Source organism: Salmo salar, chromosome ssa11 (genome assembly GCF_905237065.1).
Source record: "Salmo salar chromosome ssa11, Ssal_v3.1, whole genome shotgun sequence".
Classification (NCBI taxonomy): Eukaryota; Metazoa; Chordata; class Actinopteri; order Salmoniformes; family Salmonidae; genus Salmo; species Salmo salar.
The window spans coordinates 3,444,703-3,467,660 of record NC_059452.1 but is presented as its reverse complement, the minus strand read 5'-3'; the positions used below and the strand labels follow the sequence as shown (position 1 = coordinate 3,467,660).

The window sequence follows — 22,958 nt, the reverse complement described above, 5'->3', positions numbered from 1 at the left end:
AAACACATTATATCACCAACATGTATCCTGACCCATCAGATGATCCAGCATGCTTGAACATGTATACACAAACATCCATGACGCGTACTAAGCCATCCCCCGCACCCACTTCGGCCAATCAGATCATGTTTCTCTGTTCCTACTCCCCGCCTACAAGCAGCAGCTCAAGAGGGAGCCACCGACACAGAGAATAGTGAGGCGCTGGACAGAAAAGGCAGACTCAATGCTGCAGGATTGTTTTGAGAATACTGAATGGAATATATGTTCAAACATTCATCCACTCAGGACTCATCCATCAATATTGCAGAATATACAATGTATTCGGAAAGTATTCAGACCCCTTGACATTTTCCACATTTTGTTACGTTACAGCTGTATTCTAAAAATGATTAAATAAATAATAAATAAAATGTTCATCAATCTACACACAATATCCCATAATGAAAAAGCGTAAACAGGTTTTTAGAAATTTTAGCAAATATATAAAAATATAAAAACATACACCTTATTTACATAAGTATTCAAACCCTTTGCTATGAGACTCAAAATTGAGCTCAGGTGCATCCTGTTTCGATTGATCCTCCTTGTTTCTACAACTTGATTAGAGTCCACATGTGGTAAATTCAATTGATTGGACATGATTTGGAAAGACACACACCTGTCTCTATGTTATGTCCCACAGTTGACAGTGCATGTTGGAGCAAAAACCAAGCCATGAGGTCAAAGGAATCGTCCGTAGAGCTCTGAGACAGGATTGTGTCGAGGCACAGATCTGGGGAAGGCTGCCAAAAAATGTTGAACATTGAAGGTCCCCCAAGAACACAGTGGCCTCCATCATTCTTAAATGGAAGAAGTTTGGAACCACCAACACTCTTACAAGAGCTGGCCGCCCGGCCAAACTGGGCAATCGGGGGAGAAGGGCCTTGGCTAGGGAGGAGACCAAGAACCCGATGGTCACTATGACTGAGTTTCAGAGTTCCTTTGTGGAGATGGGAGAACCTTCCAGAAGGACATCCATCTCAGCAGCACTCCACCAATCAGGCTTTTATGGTACAGTGGCCAGGCAGAAGCCACTCCTCAGTAAAAGGCCCACTTGGAGCTTGCCAAAAAGCAGCTAAAGGACTCTCAGACCATGAGAAACAAGATTCTCTGGTCTGACGAAACCAAGACTGAACTCTTTGCCTGAATTCCAAGCGTCACATCTGGAGGAAACCTGGCACCATCCCTACGGTGAAGCATGGTGGTGGCAGAATCATGCTGTTGGGATGTTTTTCAGCACCAGAGACTGGGAGACTAGTCAGGATTGAGGGAAAGATGAACGAAGCAAAGTACAGAGAGATCCTTGATGAAAACCTACTCCAGAGCACTCATGACCTCAGACTGGGTTGAAGGTTCACCTTCCAACAGGACAACGACCCTAAGCACACAACCAAGACAATGCAAGAGTGGCTTTGGGACAAGTCTCTGAATGTCACTTAAGTGGCCCAGCCAGAGCCCGGACTTAAGCCCCATCTAACATCTCTGGAGAGACCTAAAGATGGCTGTGCAGTGACGCTCCCCATCCAACCTGACAGAGATTTGGAGGGTCTGCAGAGAAGAATGGGAGAAACTCCCCAATACAGGTGTGCCAAGCTTGTAGCATCAAAGGTGCTTGAACAAAGTACTGAGTAAAGGATCTGAATGCTTATGTAAATGTGATATTTCAGGTTTTTTTGTTATACATGTAAAGAAATGTCTAAAAACCTGTTTTTGCTTCATCATTATAGGGTATTGTGTGTACTGCTGAGAGCCAGTACTGCAGCATTCAATGTCGGCAAAACGAACCCCCATGACTCGGTGGCGCACAAGGAATACTAGTCAAGCAGGTACGAGCTCCACAAATCCATTAGGGACGCAAAAAGACAATACAGACTCAAACTTGAATTGATGATCGACAACTCAGACTCGCGTCACATTCGGCAAGGACTACAGACTATTACAGACTATAAAGGCAAATCCAGCTGTGCGGTACCCACTGAAGCCTCCCTATCAGATGACCTTAACACATTCTATGTTCGCTTTGAGGCAAACAATACTGAGCCATCCAGGAAGACTATCACTGCTCTGGATGACTGGGTGCTTTCGTTCTCCAAGGCTGACGTGAGGAAAACTCTCAAAAGAGTGAATAGTCACAAAGCAAGTTGGCCCAGATGGCATCCCTGGCTGCGTCCTCAGAGTGTGTGCTGACCATCTGGCGGACGTCTTCTCGGACATCTTCAACTTGTCCCTGTCCCAGGCTGCAGTCTGCTTTAAGGAGACCAACATCATCCCAGTGCCCAAGAAAAACAAGGTGACATGCCCAAATGACTATTGCCTGTTGCACTCACCTTGGTCATCATGAAGTGCTTTGAGAGGCTGGTCATGGCCCACATCAAGGCCAACATGCCAGGCAAACTGGAACCACTCCAATTTACCTACCGCTCCAACAGATCCACGGAAGATGCCATTTCCATTTCTGTTCACACGGGCGTAACACATCTGGACAAGAGGAACACCTATGTGAGAACGCTGTTCATTGACTACAGGTTCAGCATTCAATATTATTGTTCCCTCCAAGCCCGACACCAGCCTCAGCTTCTAACTCAACGTCAGCAAAACAAAAAGGAGTTTATTGTTGACTTCAGGAACACATCAACGGGACTGCAGTAGAGAGTCATTGAGTTTTAAGTTCATCTGCGTCCACATCACCAAGGACTTGTCATGGACCAACAACACCACCACTCTTGTCAAGCATCTCTACTTCCTAAGGCGGCAAAATAAATGTATCATGCCGCCCACGTGTCCTCTCCAAATACTACCGCCGCACCATCGAGAGTTTCCTGACCGGTTGCTTCACAGCCTGGTACGAGAATTGCTCCGTCCATGACCGCAAGGCACTCCAGCGGGTGGTAAAGACGGCCCAGTACATCACTGGGACCGTGCTCTCACCCATCCAGGACATCAACTCGAAATGGGGCCTGAGGAAGGCACGCAGCATCACACACTCCAGCCACGAATTGTTCACTCCCTTACCATCGCGCAGACGGTATCGGAGCATGAGGTCTGATACCAACAGGCTCAGAGACCATTTATATCTACAAGCCATCAGACTGCTGAACTGGACTGACCACCTGCTCTGATTCATCACACATATGTACTCACTCATGCACACACACTCATGCACACACACTCTCTCACACACACACACACACACACACACACACACACACACACACACACACACACACACACACACACACACACACACACACACACACACACACACACACACACACACACTGAGTGTACCAAACATTAGGAACACCTTCACCTTTTGCCCTCAAAAGAACCTCAATTTGTCAGGGCATGGACTCTACAATGTGTCGAAAGCATTCCACAGGGATGCTGGACCATGTTAACTCCAATGCTTCCTACAGTTGTGTCAAATTGTCCTGAATGTCCTTCTTGATACACACAGGAAACTGTTGTATGTGAAAAACCCAGCAGCGTTGATGTTCTTGATACAAACTGGTGTGCCTGGCACCTACTACCATACCTCTTTCAAAGGCATTTAAATATTTTATCTTGCCCATTCACCCTCTGAATGGCACACATACACAATCCATGTTTCAATTGTCTCAAGGCTTAAGACGAATGTTTTAACTGGCTCCTTCCCTTCATCTACACTTATTGAAGTTAATTTAACAAGTGAAATCAATAAGGGATCATAGTTTTCACCTGGATTCACCTGGTCAGTCCATGTCATGTTTATGTTATGTTCTTAATGTTTTGTACACTCAGTGCTACACACACACATCACAACTGCTGCTACCAGACTGCTATTATACTGCTCAATTTATACACATACCCCAACCCCTTCCCATATACATATGGAAATATTGGACTATAAATTCTGCCTTCCTGCATTATACTTATGCTAAAATGTTTATTCTATTCTACCGTCATTTACATCATGTTGGTATTCTTATCTTTTCTTATTGTTGTTGCATTGTCGAGAAGGAACCTGCAAGTAAGCCTTTCGATGTATACCATGCCTATCCCATAAATATGACTAATCAAACTTAAAACTAATGCACAACTAAAATCGTACAACTGTTTCGTTTCTCTGCACAAATGTGCCTGTGATAAAAGCATGTTAAAAACACCATGTAAGCATGAGTCTCTGCTAGAATGTGAGTAAGCATTCCCACTACATGGCCAACTTGCAAAGTACAAATTGGCTATACTAGGATTTATAAAAACAAATTTAAACATCATGTAAGGTCAGTCATAAGGCATGGTTAAGGTATAGATTAGTATTAAAATCATATCTTTTAAATGAATTATCATACTTCTGGATTTGCATCCTGACCCGATGGTGACAGTGAATCAGCATACCTCTTTCCCCATAAAGAGTGGGTGGCACTCCATGGTCATTCTCAACTGCCTCTGTGTCTCCTGCCAGTGACGCTGTGTATAACCTCAAAGGACTCTGGGGGTCCAAGGGACAGCCATTGGAGATGTTAGCCAGTTGAGCAGCAGCGTCCTTGGATCTCCTCTTCTCCTTCTTCAGAATGCTCACCAGGATATCTGTGATGCTTAGGTTAAAGAAAATGTATAGACATCCTCTTTGGAAAGAAATGGTTGATGGGTAACTGAGTTAGCCGGGTGGTGGGTACCATACATAGCAAGTAAGAGAGGAAACACACCAGAGCAACGGGCTGAGTGCCTTTGACCAGGATTGTCTGTCACTTTCAGTTAATTTTCACATTTGTTGACATCCAGCAGGTGGTTCCTATAACACACTGCAAGCAATAGGATGGCTACCAGCTGGTTTTATCAATTCATCGCCGCAGTGTGTCTGAGCCATGAGAGGAAATGTCTATCCTCACAAATGTGTAACAAAATATCTCATCAGTCTGGTTTGAGGTAGAGATAACAGTCAGGTTTAAACTTCAAGATGTAGGCCTAGATGGCATTTGGAGGTAAGGAATGGGACAAAATAGAATATGTGGACAACTACAAATACCTAGGTGTCTGGTTAGACTGTAATCTCTCCTTCCAGACTCACATCAAACATCTCCAATCCAAAGTTAAATCTGGAATTGGCTTCCTATTTCGCAACAAAGCATCCTTCACTCATGCTGCCAAACATACCCTCGTAAAACTGACCATCCTACCGATCCTTGACTTCGGCGATGTCATTTACAAAATAGCCTATTGGCACCCCTACTCAAAAAACTGGATGCAGTCTATCACAGTGCCATCCATTTTGTCACCAAAGCCCCATATACTACCCACCACTGCGACCTGTATGCTCTCGTTGGCTGGCCCTCGCTTCATACTCGTTGCCAAACCCACTGGCTCCAGGTCATCAACAAGACCCTGCTAGGTAAAGTCCCCCCTTATCTCAACTTGCCTACCTGGTTAAATAAAGGTGAAAAAAATATAAAAAATAGATACTCCAATTTCAACACAAATGGTAAAGGTCATTCTGTCTTAGAGAAAGGGAATTTCCATCTGTCAATATATCACAGAAAAACTAAATTAAGTTTCCACGAAAAGGACAAAACTTATTTTGAAGAATATCCCTGGTCTGCCTTGCACTGTGAGGGACATCACATGAAGATAAAGATGATATGCGGCTCCCCTTACAACACATACTTCAAGACAACAGGGGCAATAACAATGGTTTCCTTTGACATGGAGGAAATGGCACGAGCACGCTGTAGTCTTTAATATGGGCCAGGCTGACACATGCATTCTCTGACCGGCTCAGTGAGATGTCCTGGGAATAGGGTGCCATATTATCCAAAAGATTAGGTTGCCATTTGGGAACATCTGAAAATCTACCTCATCAAAGAGTATCTTAAATAAGACATCTCAGTCTTATGCCGCCCCATAAAATGTTTTAACTTGCACTTGTCTTTTCCTACTAGTGTAACCAATGTGAAATGGCTAGCTAGTTAGCGGGGTGCACGCTAATAGCATTTCAAACGGTGACGTCACTCACTCTGATACCTTGAAGTAGTTGTTCCCCTTGCTCTGCAAGGGCTGCGGCTTTTGTGGAGCGATGGGTAACGATGCTTCGAGGGTGGCTGTTGTCGATGTGTGCAGAGGGTCCCTGGTTCGAGCCCAGGTAGGGGCGAGGAGAGGGACGGAAGCTATACTGTTACACTAGCACTGACTTTGCTGATAACTTCTTTATTGAGAAAAATATCACAACGACTGTGATATGTGGTTGTCTCAACAAGCTATCTTAAGATGAATGCATTAACTGTAAGTTGCTCTGGATAAGAGCATCTGCTAAATTACTCAAATCTAAATGTAAATTTGGGATGCAGCCCTTGTCTGGTATGAATTACCGGAGAGAATAGGAGCTGTGAAGGCTGGAGAGAGCGTGTCAAGATTCCAGAGCATCTTCTCCTGATGAGAGTATGTCTGGAGTGCATGCACATTTGTGCATGCGTGCATTTGTGTGTGCGCATGTTTGCGTAAAAATGTGTGTGTGTGTGTGCACATTTGTGTGTGTGTGTATGACAGAGTGAGTGATTGCAAAAGAGTGGCGAGTGAAAGACGAAAACACTCCAATCCTGTTCACACTTCCAATCCCATGACATGTTCCACCTGGCAACAGAACAGCACAAACTTATTCAACCCATTAGTTCAATTTACTGTAATGGTTTCCCTCTGTCCCATCTACTTCAAACCCAATCCATTGGGATCAATCAAATGTTTTGGAGAACCTTGCACTTACAGTAAGCTGACAGTCTATATGTAGTTTATGCATATACAGGCATACAGATGCAAAATGAACAATACATTCATTTTTATTTTTAATGGCTGTCCTTGAAAAGAAAAGTCCAAGCCCATGATTTGCCAAATGAAAAGGTTGTCCATATGCTGACATGCTTACTGCACAACGGGAATACACATCTGTTCCCTGCACTGCCAAGAAGAAAGGAAACAGGGCCAGGGAAGGTAAATCCATAAAATACAGACTGTCAAGTACACTTTTTTTTTACCAATAAAGTGCTGACTGCTCAAATAACTCAAGACTAAAGCAAAAAATAAAAAGATCTTCCAAGATTTAGGCGCTGTCCTTTATTTTTACGACACAAGCACCAGGTTGCATTCCATCAAAATATACATTCAATATTTAATCAAAGGCCTATAGTCAAGTACACAAGGAAAATAGCTTATTTTCAAAAACTGCCTGTGGTTTCACAAAAGAGTACCGTGTTGTTGATGCTTTGATGACATCCAGTAATTTACAGTCACCACATTATTTGGTTCCCTGAGCCCGTTCTTGTTTTGCCTCATCAGATTTTCAAACATCTTGTTTTCACACCTACCAACATTAGGTTAGTCTACATAGATAGACGATTTACATCTCTCAATCAAACAAGTTATCTAAATGTCCAGGTTTATGTCAGGATGATAAATGGCCCCGTATTTAGGGCGTCTGCAAAGTACTACTCATTTAGCTGTTATGTAGATGTAATCGGGAACAACAGTGTAAAATGAATGAAATGGAACCAAAACAGTGTCATAACTCCCATGGACCTGAACGTAACTCAACTACACATAGTGGCCTGGTAATGGTCAAACAGAATTTCACATCAACACACCTAAATCATTGCTAACAACATAGTCCCCGATATAATCAATTGAAGATAAAGGAAAGCTGCATTACGAGTTCACTCAAATGCTGTACCAGAGGTTTGGTACCAGTACCCCCTGTATATAGCCTTACTACTGTTATTTTACTGCTGCTCTTTAATTATGTGACCAATTTTTTTGATTTGATTAAAAACCTGTTAAAACCAATGAATCCCCAACTTCCAGGACACGCTGCCGGGCAAAGCAAATACACATCAAAAAGTTCTGAGCCAAAATCCACTTTTCACAAGTGGCTTCTGTGGATAGGGTCAGTATGGTTAATTTTCAAGGTCACCAGGAGGGGACAAGACAAGCTTTGCCGGACTAAGCCACCCTTGCAAGTCAACAGTAAGTAGGAAAGGGCTCAGAAACCCTAGCACTACAAACCTGATTCCACTAATCAACTCATCATCAAACCTTTGGTTAGTGGAATCAGGTGTGTAGTGCTAAGCAAAAAACTCAAATGTGCACCACTTTGGGTCCCCAGGACCAGGATTAAAAAACACCGCTCTAAGTGAAACCCATTTCAGTCTCCTTTATTTATATGGTCTCTGATGTAGTATGCTTACACTCGCTTGACCGGTTCCACAACAAATTCTATTATTGGAAAAAACTCTCTTAGACATTCTCAGGGAAAGTCAGAACCCATTTTACTAACCCCTTAAAAAAAAATCACATTTCACTTTAAAGCAAAGTGCATACAAATCTTCGAGAGCGCAGTACACTATATCCTATGAGCTCCAAGCCTGAGGGAACGCACTTTGGAGTTAACAGAAACAGAGTAGACTGACTGGACTGTGCCACTCACAGCCCTGCCAATACGATGGGGGGTATTACTGAGAAGGCAGGGAATCACCACCTTGATGTGCAAGTAAATATTACACAATTAGTAGGGCGGTTGAGGGAGTCCTTGAGATCTCGCCGATAATGTAAACATGCGGTGGAGGATTATTTTTAAGTATTCACAAATTATTGTCTCTTTCTTGGAAGAAATCAGCAGCCACGTGAGCAGCCTTCTCGCCAGGTGTGATTTTGGGCAGCTCCATGGTAATAAATGTGACTGTTCCTGGTGCAAAAACAATGTCCTATCCTGGAGTTTGAGTAAATGACATTACTAAGCTGCTCCCGAATGTACTAAACCAGGACATGGACATCGATTTTATCATAGTCCATGTGGGTTTTAATGACATTAAGAAGGGCAGCTCTGAACAATTGAAACTGGATTTTTAAAAACTGATTGACTCTCTGCTAGACACTACTAAAAGACCCATCATATCTGGCTCTGTGCCCTCTCTGAATCGTGGCATTGAACGCTTTAGCAGGATTATTTATCTTCGCAACTGGCTACATGATTATTGCAGCTCAATGGGTGCAACTTTTGTTGACAATTTCGATACCTTTTAGAAACAAAACAAGTTTTATAAAGGAGGATGGGATCCACCCAAATCATTTGGGTTTCTGGATCCTTTCACAGCATTATACAGCTGCGTTGAGACAATGACTTATCAACGACCCTTTGCCTGTTTGATGGTTCGTCGGAGGGCATAGTGGGATTTCTTATAAGCGTCCGGGTTAGAGTCCTGCTCCTTGAAAGCGGCAGCTCTACCCCTTAGCTCAGTGCGGATGTTGCCTGTAATCCATGGCTTGTGGTTGGGGTATGTATGTACAGTCACTGTGGGGACGACATCATCGATGCACCTATTGATGAAGCCAGTGACTGATGTGGTGTACTCCACAATGCCATCGGAAGAATCCCGGAACATATTCCAGTCTGCGCTAGCAAAACAGTCCTGTAGTTAAGCATCTGCTTAATTCGACCACTTTTTTATTGACCCAGTTACTGGTGCTTCTTGTTTTAATTGTAGCTTGTAAGCAGTAATCAGGAGGATAGAATTATTTTCCGATTTTTCCCTCCCTTTTTCCCTCTAGTTGCACATTTAACATGCTGATAGAAATGAAGTTAAACTGATTTAAGTTTCCCTGCATTAAAGTCCCCGGCCACTAGGAGCGTTTTCCTGTTTGCTTATGGCGGTATACAGCTCATTGAGTGCGGTCTTAGGGCCAGCATCGTCTGTGGTGGTATGTAGACAGCTACGACAAATACAGATGAAAACTCCCTAGGTAGATAGTGTGGTATACAGCTCTACCTCAGGCAAGCAAAACCTTGAGATTTCCTTAGATATCGCGCACCAGCTGTTGTTTACAAATATACATAATGCGCCACCACTTGTCTTACCAGAGGCTGCTGTTCTATCCTGCCGATAGAGTATATAACCCACCAGCTGTATGTTATTAATGTCGTCGTTCAGCCACGATTTGGTGAAACATAAAATCTTACAGTTTTTAATGTCCCGTTGGTAGGATACACATGCTTTTAGTTCGTCCCATTTATTTTCCAGCAATTATACGTTGGCTAACAGTACGGATGGCAAAGGCAAATTAGCCACTTGTCGCCTGATCCTCACAAGGCACCCCAACTTACTTCCCGACCTCTTTCTCCATGTCAATCTCTCCTGGCTCAAAGTAGAGTAGAGATTGACTTTATCACTACATGTACTTGTGAGAGGTTATGACATTTTGAAAGCATCAAGCTGTCTGTTTAAACGACTACCACACAGCTCAGACACCCATGCATACCCCACAAGACATGCCACCAGAGGTCTCTTCACAGTCCCCAAGTCCAGAACAGACTATGGGAGGCGCACAGTTCTACATAGAGCCATGACTACATGGAACTCTATTCCACATCAGGTAACTGATGCAAGCAGTAGAATCAGATTTTAAAAAAATGATAGAAATACACCTTACAGAACAGCGGGGACTGTGAAGCAACAAACATAGGCACAGACACATGCATACACACACATGATAGCATACACACAAGTACACATGGATTTTGTGTTATAGATATGTGGTAGTGGAGTATGGGCCTGAGGGTACATCCTTAAATGTGTTGTGAATTCTGTAATGAATGTAGTGTAATGTTATTAAAATTGTACTCACTTAATTTTGCTGGACCCCACGAAGAGTAGCTGCTGCCTTGTCCTACCCTCAGCATAAGACATTGTTTTGGAACTCACCCTTTTCTACCTCCCCTCCTTTGTCTTCCGCCACTTTATTATGGTGCCTATAATAAGTAGGCCTATTCACCCCCTTTTTTCACACTTCGTGGGATTGAAATGTGGATTTATTTGGGATTTTTTTGTCATTAATCCGCACTCCACAGTGTCAAAGTGAAAAGAAAATGGTATAAATGTTAACAAATTAATAAAAATTATTAACTCAAATATCTTGATTGTATAAGTATTGGAATTGGCAAGCCTAATTAAGTTCAGGAGTAAAAATTGGCTTAACAAATCAAGTAAAATAATAGGGGTTCACATGGTTGAATGACTACCCCTTTCTCTCGCCACCCTAATATGATGAGCGTACCTGTCAAGACACATTGTCATAACTATAGAATTGTCAAAGTATATATTTCACTAACGTGCTCAAACTAAACAGTGGACCAAATGATTCTACTCCGTTTTTCCTTAAACTATTGCAAAGCGATTTATGAAATGTCAGGCTTACTCAGTTTAGGGTTGCAGCTAGACTCCCTTGATTTTTGGTCATCAGCAGACTCTGGGCAGATGGGCCACTGTGGCTGATCCTGGCCGACGGGCCACTCTGGCTGATCCTGGCCGACGGGCCACTCTGGCTGATCCTGGCCGACCGGCCACTCTGGCTGATCCGGGCAGTCAGGCCACTCTGGCATCTCCGGGCAGTCGGGCCACTCTGGCATCTCCGGCTCTGGCGACTCCTGACTGACGGGCGGCTCTGGCGACTCCTGACTGACGGGCGGCTCTGGCGACTCCTGACTGATGGGCAGCTCTGGCGACTCCTGACTGACGGGCAGCTCTGGCGATTCTTGACTGACGGCAGCTCTGGCGACTTCTGACTGAGCCGACGCACTGGAAGCCTGGTGCGTGGTGCTGGTACTGGGGTTATCAGCCTGGGAACACGCACCTCCAGGCTAGTGCGGGGAGCGGGAACAGGACGAGTCGGACTGGGCTGACGTACTTGAAACCTGGTGCGTGGTGCTGGTACTCGACGTGCCAGACTGGGAACACGCACCTCCAGGCTAGTGCGGGGAGCGGGAACAGGACGAGTCGGACTGGGCTGACGCAGTTGAAACCTGGTGCGTGGTGCTGGTACTCGACGTGCCAGACTGGGAACACGCACTTCCAGGCTAATGCGGGGAGCGGGAACAGGACGAGTCGGACTGGGCTGACGCACTTGAAACCTGGTGCGTGGTGCTGGTACTGGACGTGCCAGACTGGGAACACGCACCTCTAGGCTAGTGCGTGGAGCGGGAACAGGATATATAGGACCTTGGAGGCTTACTGGCGGTCTCGAGCTTAAACCTGGCATCGCCCTTTCTGGCTGAATGCCCACTACCCCCTGGTAAATGCGGGGCGCTGGTATAGCGCGTACTGGCCTAAAAGCACTTGGCCTTGCCATAATACTCATTACCCCGAAGCACGAGACCTGTCCATTAACTGGCTTCTGTGAAACAGTCCGGGGATTTGGCCTGGGGCTCCAAACTTGCCCCGCCAAACTACCCATATGCCCCCCCAATTTTTTTTATTGGGGCTGCCTCTCGGGTTTAATCGCCAGTCGTGTTCCTCGGTAGCATTCCCGGTCTTTGCTCCATTTCTTCCATGGGCCCTCTCCGGCCATAACTTGCTCCCATGTCCATTTCTCCAATTCAAATTCCCTCTGCTCCTTCCAGTCCACCTGTTGCTCCTTCCTCTGCTGCTTGGTCCTTTTGTGGTGGGAGATTCTGTCACGGTTATCGCTGGTAAAGGAGGACCAAAATGCAGCAGGACTGTGTTTGTTCATTTTGAACATTTATTAAACTCAAAATGAACACCAAAACAACAAAACAAACTCACGATCACCGAACAGTCTTCTCAGGCTCATACACGCTAGACAAGAAACAATCTCCCACAAAAACCTACACCAAACAATTACCCATATATAGGACTCTCAATCAGAGGCAACGAGGAAGCACCTGCCTCCAATTGAGAGTCCCAAACCCCAATCAGCCTAACATAGAAATACATTAACCAGACTACACATAGAAATACATAAACATAGACCATAAACCAAAAACCCGGAAATAATAGGTTCCATAGGGATAGGTCCCGAGTGGTCCCGAGTGGGGGGTTCCTCTGCGAGATTCAATATATATATTTTTTTAACCTTTATTTAACTAGGCAAGTCAGTTAAGAACAAATTCTTATTTACAATGACATCCTACCCCAGCCAAACCCGGACGAAGCTGGGCCAATTGTGTGCCGCCCTATGGGACTCCCAATCACAGCCAGATGTGATACAGCCTGGATTCGAAGAGGGACTGTAGTGACGCCTACTGCACTGAGATAGAGTGCCTTAGACTGCTGCGCCACTCGGGAGCCCAATAAGGATAGGTCCCAAGTGGGGGTGATCCTCTGCGAGATCCATGGGTGTCATTACAGTGTAGGGTAGGTCCCGTGAAGTGCCTAGTGCTAGTGGGGGAATTCCCCTGTGAGATCTGTAAGAGAGACGAAAGTCCCAGCCACAGTGGCCGTGAAGCCAGAGGTGTGCGTGTGTGTGTGTATGAATGTCAGAACAAGATTCGTCAGTAGTAACAGTAGCAATAAAGAGAGAGGTTGGTCCAAGCCCTATTGGGACAGATTAAGTAAATTGACAGACACAACAGTATCAACATGATCCAGGTAATCATAGAGAGGTACGAACACACGTGACCCCGGTTACATATTATCCGGGACAAATAGTACCAGGGGAGGACAACCCTTGACGAAATGGGGGAAGGGTCTCCATGAAAGGATAGAGTGGAGCCAAGAGTGTGAGGAAGATTTTGTCGAGCTCAAGAAGCAATTGTGTCAAGCACCAGCACAGGGGTTGCCAAACCTAAAATTACCTTGTAAAATGTTTGTTCAAGAACACGAAGGACATTGTAGTGCGGTGGTAACGCAAAATCATGGGGGAAAAGAGAGACCAGTAATGTACTGGAGTAAATCGTTAGACTCGGTGGCAAGAGGAATGCCACCATGCCTGAGGGTGGTACAAGCGACAGAAATGGTGTTGCATAACACGACTTCGATTACAATGGGGGAAAAAGTGGATTTGTATGTTCCACACGCAGTAGCAACCATAGTCAACAGCACCAATGCACAACATGCTACTTGTGCGAGATGGACAGAAGTGTGAAAGCACATTTTGCAATATTCTCAGTAGATAGCCCGGCATCACAGGGCTAGCTATTTAGACACCCAGCAAGGGGGCAGTATTTTCACGGCCGGATAAAAATGTACCCGATTTAATCTGGTTACTACTCCTGCCCAGAAACTAGAATATGCATATAATTAGTAGATTTGGAATGAAAACACTCTAAAGTTTCTAAAACTGTTTGAATGGTGTCTGTGAGTATAACAGAACTCATATGGCAGGCCAAAACCTGAGAAGATTCCATACAGGAAGTGCCCTGTCTGACAATTTGTTGTCCTTCTGTTGCATCTCTATCAACATTACAGCATCTGTGCTGTAACGTGACACTTTCTAAGGCTTCCATTGGCTCTCTAAAGCCGCCAGAAAGTGGAATGGGGTGTCTGCTGTCTCTGGGCAAAGTACAGCAGCAGAGTTTGTAAGTGGTCAGCCTGGGGACAGTGAGACTGTGATGCGCGTTCACGAGACTTCTCCATTTTTTTCTTTCAGCCTTTGAATGAATACAACGTTGCCCGGTTGGAATATTATCGCTATTTTACGAGAAAAATAGCATAAAAATTGCTTTTAAACAGCGTTTGACATGCTTCTAAGTACGGTAACGGAATATTTTGAAATTTTTTGTCACGAAATGCGCTCGCGCGTTACCCTTCGGATAGTGACCAGAACGCACGAACAAAATCTAGGTATTTGGATATAACTATGGATTATTTGGAACCAAAACAGCATTTGATGTTGAAGTAGAAGTCCTGGGAGTGCATTCTGACGAAGAACAGCAAAGGTAATCCAATTTTTCTAATAGTAATTCTGAGTTTAGGTGACCCCGAAGTTGGTGGATGTCAAAATAGCTAGCCGTGATGGCCGAGCTATGTACTCAGAATATTGCAAAATGTTCTTTCTCCGAAAAGCTATTTTAAAATCGGACATAGCGATTGCATAAAGGAGTTCTGTATCTATAATTCTTAAAATAATTGTTATATATTTTGTCAACGTGTATCTTGAGTAATTTAGTAAATTCCCTGGAAGTTTTCGGTGGGTATGCTAGTTCTGAACATCACATGCTAATGTAAAAAGCTGGTTTTTGATATAAATATGAACTTGATTGAACAAACATGCATGTATTGTATAACATAATGTCCTAGGAGTGTCATCTGATGAAGATCATCAAAGGTTAGTGCTGCATTTAGCTGTGGTTTGGGTTTATGTGACATATATGCTTGCTTGGAAAATGGCTGTGTGATTATTTGTGTCTATGTACTCTCCTAACATAATCTAATGTTTTGCTTTCGCTGTAAAGCATTTTTGAAATCGGACAATGTGGTTAGATTAACGAGAGTCTTATCTTTAAAATGGTGTAAAATAGTTGATTGTTTGAGAAAATTTAATTGTGGTATTTTAGTTGGTTTTGTATTTCGCGCCGTGCGATGCCATTGTTGGCTAGGGGTTCCGCAGGCGGAACAACTGTCCTCAACAGGTTAATGTATTACTTCTTACACTGTTACCCCAGGAAATCTTACGTCTTATTACATACAGCCGGGAAGAACTATTGGATATAAGAGCAACGTCAACTTACCAACATTACGACCAGGGATACGACTTTCCCGAAGTGGATCCTCTGTTTGGACTACCACCCTGGACAATGGATCGGATCCCAGTAGGCGACCCAAAACAATGGCATCGCAGAAGGGGCAGACGGAGTGGTCTTCTGGTCAGGCTCCGTAGATGGGCACATCGCTCACCGCTCCCGTGTATACTATTTGCCAATGTCCAGTCTCTTGACAACAAGTTAGACAAAATTCGAGCAAGGGTTGCCTCCCAGAGAGACATCAGAGATTTTAACATTCTCTGTTTCACGGAAACATAGCTCACTCGGTATACGTTATCAAAGTCGGTACAGCCACCCGGTTTCTTCACGCATCGCGCCGACAGAAACAAACATCTCTCTGGTAAGAAGAAGGGCGGGGGTGTATGCCTTATGATTAACGAGTCATAGTGTTATCACAACAATATACAGGAACTCAAGTCATTTTCTTCACCTGAACTAGAATTCCTTACAATCAAATGCCAACTGCATTATCTACCAAGAGAATTCTCTTCGATTATAATCACAGCCGTATAAATCCCCTCCCAAGCAGACACCTCGACGATCCTGAAAGAACTTCATGGAACTCTATGTAAACTGGAAACCACATATCCTGAGGCTGCATTTATTGTAGCTGGGGATTTTAACAAAGCTAATCTGAAAACAAGGCTCCCTAAATTTTATCAGCATATCGAATGCGTGACCCGGGCTGGCAGCATTCTGAATCATTGCCACTCTAACTTCCGTGACGCATACAAAGCCTTCCCTCGCCCTCCTTTCGACAAATCTGACAACGACTCTATTTTGTTGCTCCCAGCCTATAGACAGAAACTAAAACAGGAAACGCTTGTGCTCAGGTCTGTTCAACACTGGTCCGACCAATCTGATTCCAAGCTTCAAGATTGCTTCGATCACGTGGACTGGGATATGTTCCGGATAGCCTCAGACAACAACATTGATGTATACGCTGATTCGGTGAGTGAGTTTATTAGCAAGTGCATCGGTGATGCTGTACCCACGGTGACTATTAAAACCTTCCCCAACCAGAAACCGTGGATTGATGGCAGCATTCGCGCAAAACTGAAAGCACGAACCACTGCTTTTAATCAGGGCTAGGCGACCGGAAACATGACCGAATACAAACAGTGTAGCTATTCCCTCCGCAAGGCAATCAAACAAGCTAAGTGTCAGTATAGAAACAAAGTAGAGTCGCAATTCAACGGCTCAGACACGAGACGTATGTGGCAGGGTCTACAGTCAATCACAGATTACAAAAAGAAAACCAGCCCCGTCGTGGACACCGACATCTTGCTCCCAAACAAACTAAACAACTTTTTTGCTCGCTTTGAGGACAATACAGTGCCACTGACATGCTCCAAAACCAAAACCTGTGGGCTCTCCTTCACCGCAGCCAACGTGAGTAAAACATTTAAACGTGTTAACCCTCACAAGGCTGCCAGCGCAGACGGTATCCCTAGCCGCGTCCTCAGAGCACGTGCAGACCAGCTGGCTAGTGAGTTTACGGACATATTCAATCAATCCCTATTCCAGTCTGCTGTTCCCACATGCTTCAAGAGGGCCACCATTGTTCCTGTTCCCAAGAAAGCTAAGGTAACTGAGCTAAACGACTATCGCCCCGTAGCACTCACTTCCGTCATCATGAAGTGCTTTGAGAGAGTAGTGAAGGATCATATCACCTATACCCTACCTGACACCCAAGACCCATTCCAATTTGCTTACCGCCCCAATAGGTCCACAGACGATGCAATCACAATCACACTGCCCTAACCCATCTGGACAAGAGGAATACCTATGTAGAATGCTGTTCATTGATTACAGCTCAGCATTTAACATCATAGTACCCTCCAAACTCGTCATTAAGCTTGAGACCCTGGGTCTCGACCCCGCCCTGTGCAACTGGGTCCTGGACTTTCTGACGGGCCGCCCCCCAGGTGGTGAGGGTAGGAAACATCTCCACATCGCTGATCCTCAACACTGGGGCCCCACAAGGGTGCGTTCTCAGCCCTCTCCTGTACTCCCTGTTCACCCATGACTGCGTGGCCATGCACGCCTCCAACTCAATCATGAAGTTTGCAGACGACACTACAGTGGTAGGCTTGATTACCAACAACGACGAGACGGCCTACAGGGAGGAGGTAGGGGCCCTCGGAGTGTGGTGTCAGGAAAATAACCTCACACTTAATGTCAACAAAACAAAGGAGATGACTGTGGACTTCAGGAAACAGCAGAGGGAGCACTCCCCTATCCACATCGACGAGACACTAGTGGAGAAGGTGGAAAGTTTTAAGATCCTCAGCGTACACATCATGGAAAAACTGAAATGGTCCACCCACACAGACAGCGTGGTGAAGAAGGCGCAACAGCGCCTCTTCAACCTCAGGAGGCTGAAGAAATTTGGCTTGTCACCGAGAACACTCACAAACTTTTACAGATGCACAATCGAGAACATCCTGTCAGGCTGTATCACCGCCTGGTACAGCAACTGCTCCTTCCACAACCGTAAGGCTCTCCAGAGGGTAGTAAGGTCTGCACAACGCATCACCGGGGGCAAAGCTTTTGCCCTCCAGGACACCTACATCACCCGATGTCACAGGAAGGCTAAAAAGATAATCAAGGACAACAACCACACGAGCCACTGCCTGTTCACCCCACTATGATCCAGAAGGCGAGGTCAGTACAGGTGCATCAAAATTACGACCGAGAGACTGAAAAACAGCTTCTATCTCAAGACCATCAGACTGTTAAACAGCCATCACTAACATTAAGTGGCTGCTGCAAACATACTGACTCAAATCTCTAGCCACTGTGAAAATAAAAAAATGGATGTAATAAATGTATCACTAGTCACTTTAAACAATGCCACTTCATATAATGTTTACATACCCTACATTACTCATCTCATATGAATCATCTACTGCATCTTGCCTATGCCGCACGGCCATTGCTCATCCATATACATATACATATTCTTATTCATTCCTTTACACTTGTGTGTATAAGGTAGTTGTTGTGAAATTGTTAGATTACTTGTTAGATATTACTGCACAGTCAGAACTAGAAGTACAAGCATTTCGCTACACTTGCATTAACATCTGCTAACCATGTGTATGTGACCAATAAACATTTGATTTGATGTGATTTGATTTTAGTAGTAGCAGGGGTTACTAAGGTAACATTGTTGGGATATTATCTTCTAAGGGCATTGATGTTGAAATGGATATACAGTGCTGAGTTACCTCAAGATGAGGTAAAGTTGATTAAGGCCACCGCACGTGTATATGGCTATGGAGGAAGAAACAGATGGGGAGCAAAATTAAAATGACATGGCTTGGGAACACCTCTTGGAGCCTGTGGCCGGACTAGGGAAGACTGGGTGAAAGAATGAGGAGGTTTTTTAGGGCCTTCATTTGTGTGGAACTGAAATGTCATGCTGTTGTTTGACGAGAGATGGAAATAAGAGTGTGCATAGTGTGATTATAGAACAGAGGCCATAAATCTTGGATTTGTAAACATAATCATCAACTGTGAATGTTAATCATGTTTTATTTTCTGTTCAGGTTTTATTATCATTGTTTGTTCATTTCTAAGTAATTTCCAAGTTTATATAATGTTGAACAGCATGGAGTTAAATGTTCAAAAGGGGGGACTGATGGGTTCTGACTTCTAAACTTAAAATACTGTTAATCATCAGATAGCCTATGGAAATGAGGACTGCCACAGTCTGGATCGTACACCAAAAGTTAATGATTCACATCACATGCTTTACTCCAAGACATACAATCATTAAATATTAGCATGATAATCCCATATTTATTTTGGAGACCCATTTTTGCGGCTCAATAATAAAGTTGATATCTTCATTTTCCCACTAATGTGCTCTGATCTAACAAAACGACGGGGTGAGGGGGAGAAAAGGGGAATCTTCCCGAAAGCAGTTTGAAATACCATCCTTTAACAAGAACAATTATGATTAACAATGGTAATTACAATCATTAAGAGTTAAAGAGATACTACCACAACATTAAATGTGCCATTTTGGGGGGGATACTTAGAAAATTACCCGACTAAGGTTACATAATTCATTATGTAAGCTCAGTTGTCCTGAGTCTGCACAACTCTGCCAGGACCTAGGATCAAAGGAGACACTCAAGTGTTTTAGTACTATATCTCTTGACACAATGATGAAAATAATCATGGCCTCTAAAACTTCAAGCTGCATACTGGACCCTATTCCAACTAAACTACTGAAAGAGCTGCTTCCTGTGCTTGGCCCTCCTATGTTGACCATAATAAACGGCTCTCTATCCACCGGATGTGTACCAAACTCACTAAAAGTGGCAGTAATAAAGCCTCTCTTGAAAAAGCCAAACCTTGACCCAGAAAATATAAAAAACTATCAGCCTATATCGAATCTCCCATTCCTCTCAAAAAAAATTTAAAAGCTGTTGCTCAGCAACTCAACGCCTTCCTGAAGACAAACGACGTATACAAAATGCTTCAGACTGGTTTTAGACCCCCATCATAGCACTGAGACTGCACTTGTGAAGGTGGTAAATGACCTTTTAATGGCGTCAGACTGAGGCTCTGCATCTGTCCTCGTGCTCCTAAACCTTAGTGCTGCTTTTGATACCATCGATCACCACATTCTTTTGGAGAGATTGGAAACCCAAATTGGTCTACACGTTCTGGCCTGGTTTAGATCTTATCTGTCGGAAAGATATCAGTTTGTCTATGTGGATGGTTTGTCTTCTGACATATCAACTGTACATTTCGGTGTTCCTCAAGGTTCCGTTTTAGGACCACTATTGTTTTCACTACATATTTTACCTCTTGGTGATGTCATTCGAAAACATAATGTTAACTTTCACTGCTATGCGGATGACACACAGCTGTACATTTCGATGAAACCCCAAAATTGTCCTCCCTGGAAGCCTGTGTTTCAGACATAAGGAAGCGGATGGCTGCAAACTTTTTACTTTTAACCTCTCTCCCCCTAGTCAACATCCAGTGGAATACCGTGGCGCGATATTACAAAGACCTTAGAAATGCTATAACTTCAATTTCTCAAACATATGACTATTTTACACCATTTTAAAGACAAGACTCTCGTTAATCTAACCACACTGTCCGATTTCAAAAAGGCTTTGCAACGAAAGCAAAACATTAGATTATGTCAGCAGAGTACCCAGCCAGAAATAATCAGACACCCATTTTTCAAGCTAGCATATAATGTCACAAAAACCAAAACCACAGCTAAATGCAGCACTAACCTTTGATGATCTTCATCAGATGACACTCCTAGGACATTATGTTAAACAATACATGCATGTTTTGTTCAATCAAGTTCATATTTATATCAAAAACCAGCTTTTTACATTAGCATGTGACTAGCATGTGACTAGCATTCCCACCGAACACTTCCGGTGAATTTACTAAATTACTCAGGATAAACGTTCACAAAAAACATAATTATTTTAAGAATTATAGATACAGAACTCCTTTATGCAATCGCGGTGTCCGATTTTAAAATAGCTTTTCGGTGAAAGCACATTTTGCAATATTCTGAGTAGATAGCCTGGCCATCACAGGCTAGCTATTTTGACACCCACCAAGTTTGGTACTCACCAAACTCAGATTTACTATAAGAAAAATTGGATTACCTTTGCTGTTCTTTGTCAGAATGCACTCCCAGGACTTCTACTTAAACAACAAATGTTGGTTTGGTTCCAAATAATCCATACTTATATCCAAATAGCGGCGTTTTGTTCGTGCGTTCAAGACACTATCCGAAGGGTAACGAAGGGTGACGCGCCGGCGCATTTCGTGACAAAAAAATTTAAAATATTCCATTACCTTACTTCGAAGCATGTCAAACGCTGTTTAAAATCAATTTTTATGCGATTTTTCTCGTAAAATAGCGATAATATTCCGACCGGGAGTCGTTGTTTTTGTTCAAAGACTGAAAATGTAAAATGGCCTCTTCACGTGCACGCGCAGGCCCGTCTCATTGTTCTCAGATCGACCACTATCCAAATGCACTACTGTTTTTCAGCCAGAGACTACAGAGTCATCATTCAACGTTCTGGCGTCTTCTGAGAGCCTATGGGAGCCTTAGAAAGTGTCACGTTACAGCAGAGATCCTCTGTTTTGGATAGAGATGACAAAGAAGGCCAAGAAATGGTCAGACAGGGTACTTCCTGTACAGAATCTTCTCAGGTTTTGGCCTGCCATATGAGTTCTGTTATACTCACAGACACCATTCAAACAGTTTTAGAAACTTTGGAGTGTTTTCTATCCAAAGCTACTAATTATATGCATATTCTAGTTTCTGGGCAGGAGTAATAACCAGATTAAATCGGGTACGTTTTTTATCCGGCCGTGAAAATACTGCCCCCTATCCATAACAAGTTAACGAGATTGAAGAATTTTTGAAAGAATGTGCAGATATTGTACAATCCAGGAGTGCAAAGCTCTTCGAGACTTACCAACTGCCAAAGGTGATTCTAACATTTATTGATTTGGAGGTGTGAATACTTACGCAAATGAGATATTTCTGTATTTAATGTTCAATAAATGTGCAAACATTTCTAAACACATGATTTAACTTTGTGTAGATGAGTGACAAAAACAATCTACTTATTAATCCATTTTGAATTCAGGCAGTAACACAACAAAATGTAGAATAAGTCAAGGGGTATGAACTTTCTAAAGGCACTGTACCTGGTTAAATAAAGGCTAAATAAATGCTAAATAACTAAATAAACTTAGCAGAAAAGAGTAAGCACATGAAAACTTTGTAAGTAGGAACTGGGTGTCCACTATCAGGTGGACCCTTTTGGTGATCGGGTAGAAAGTGGCCATTCCTTGAGCTTAATTGTTTTTTGATTGGCGCATCAATAATGACTTCAACAGAAATAGAATATGCATTTGCCAGAACATTCTCCGATTGGTAGTCACAAACAGATGACAGAGATGAACTTAAGTAATACTTGTAAGGTTGCAGCATAGGAAGGATACTGATCTCGTTATCGCGCTGAGTCAACATTTCCCTCAGCTTGGTCAGGTCTGCAGGCTGGAGCTGGGGGCTGTCTTTTTGGTCGGGGACTACCACAGGTGGGGGAGGGTTTGGGTGGTCGCCTCCCCCGTCTCCAATAGACAACCTCTCTCGTATCATTACCTGTAGAAGGGGACACATATAACAAAAACACTAAATTTACCCCCCCTCTAAAAACGAATTGTGCACCACCCAACATCAACACAACCACATTACACATTCCACAATCCAATCACAAATGTAAATTCAACCCGCAAACTTGACCCTAAGGTACACTACCATTCAAAAGTTTTGGGTCACTTAGAAATGTCCTTGTATTTGAAAGAAAAGCACATTTTTTGTCCATTAAAA

General features: G+C 43.6%; 1 protein-coding gene across 1 annotated transcript in view; it reads right to left on the bottom strand.

The window, feature by feature from the left end:
- Positions 1–22,735, bottom strand: part of LOC123725127 (kinesin-like protein KIF6) — a 142,732-nt gene extending 119,997 nt beyond the window's left edge. Inside the window, exons 1-2 of the mRNA XM_045688939.1 lie at positions 22,571–22,735; positions 4,417–4,608 (exon numbers count right to left, since the gene is read on the bottom strand). Of these exons, the coding sequence (XP_045544895.1) occupies positions 4,417–4,608; positions 22,571–22,727 (349 nt within the window). The 5' untranslated portion in view covers positions 22,728–22,735. The remainder of the gene's footprint in view (positions 1–4,416; positions 4,609–22,570) is intronic.
- Positions 22,736–22,958: the final 223 nt, after the last annotated feature.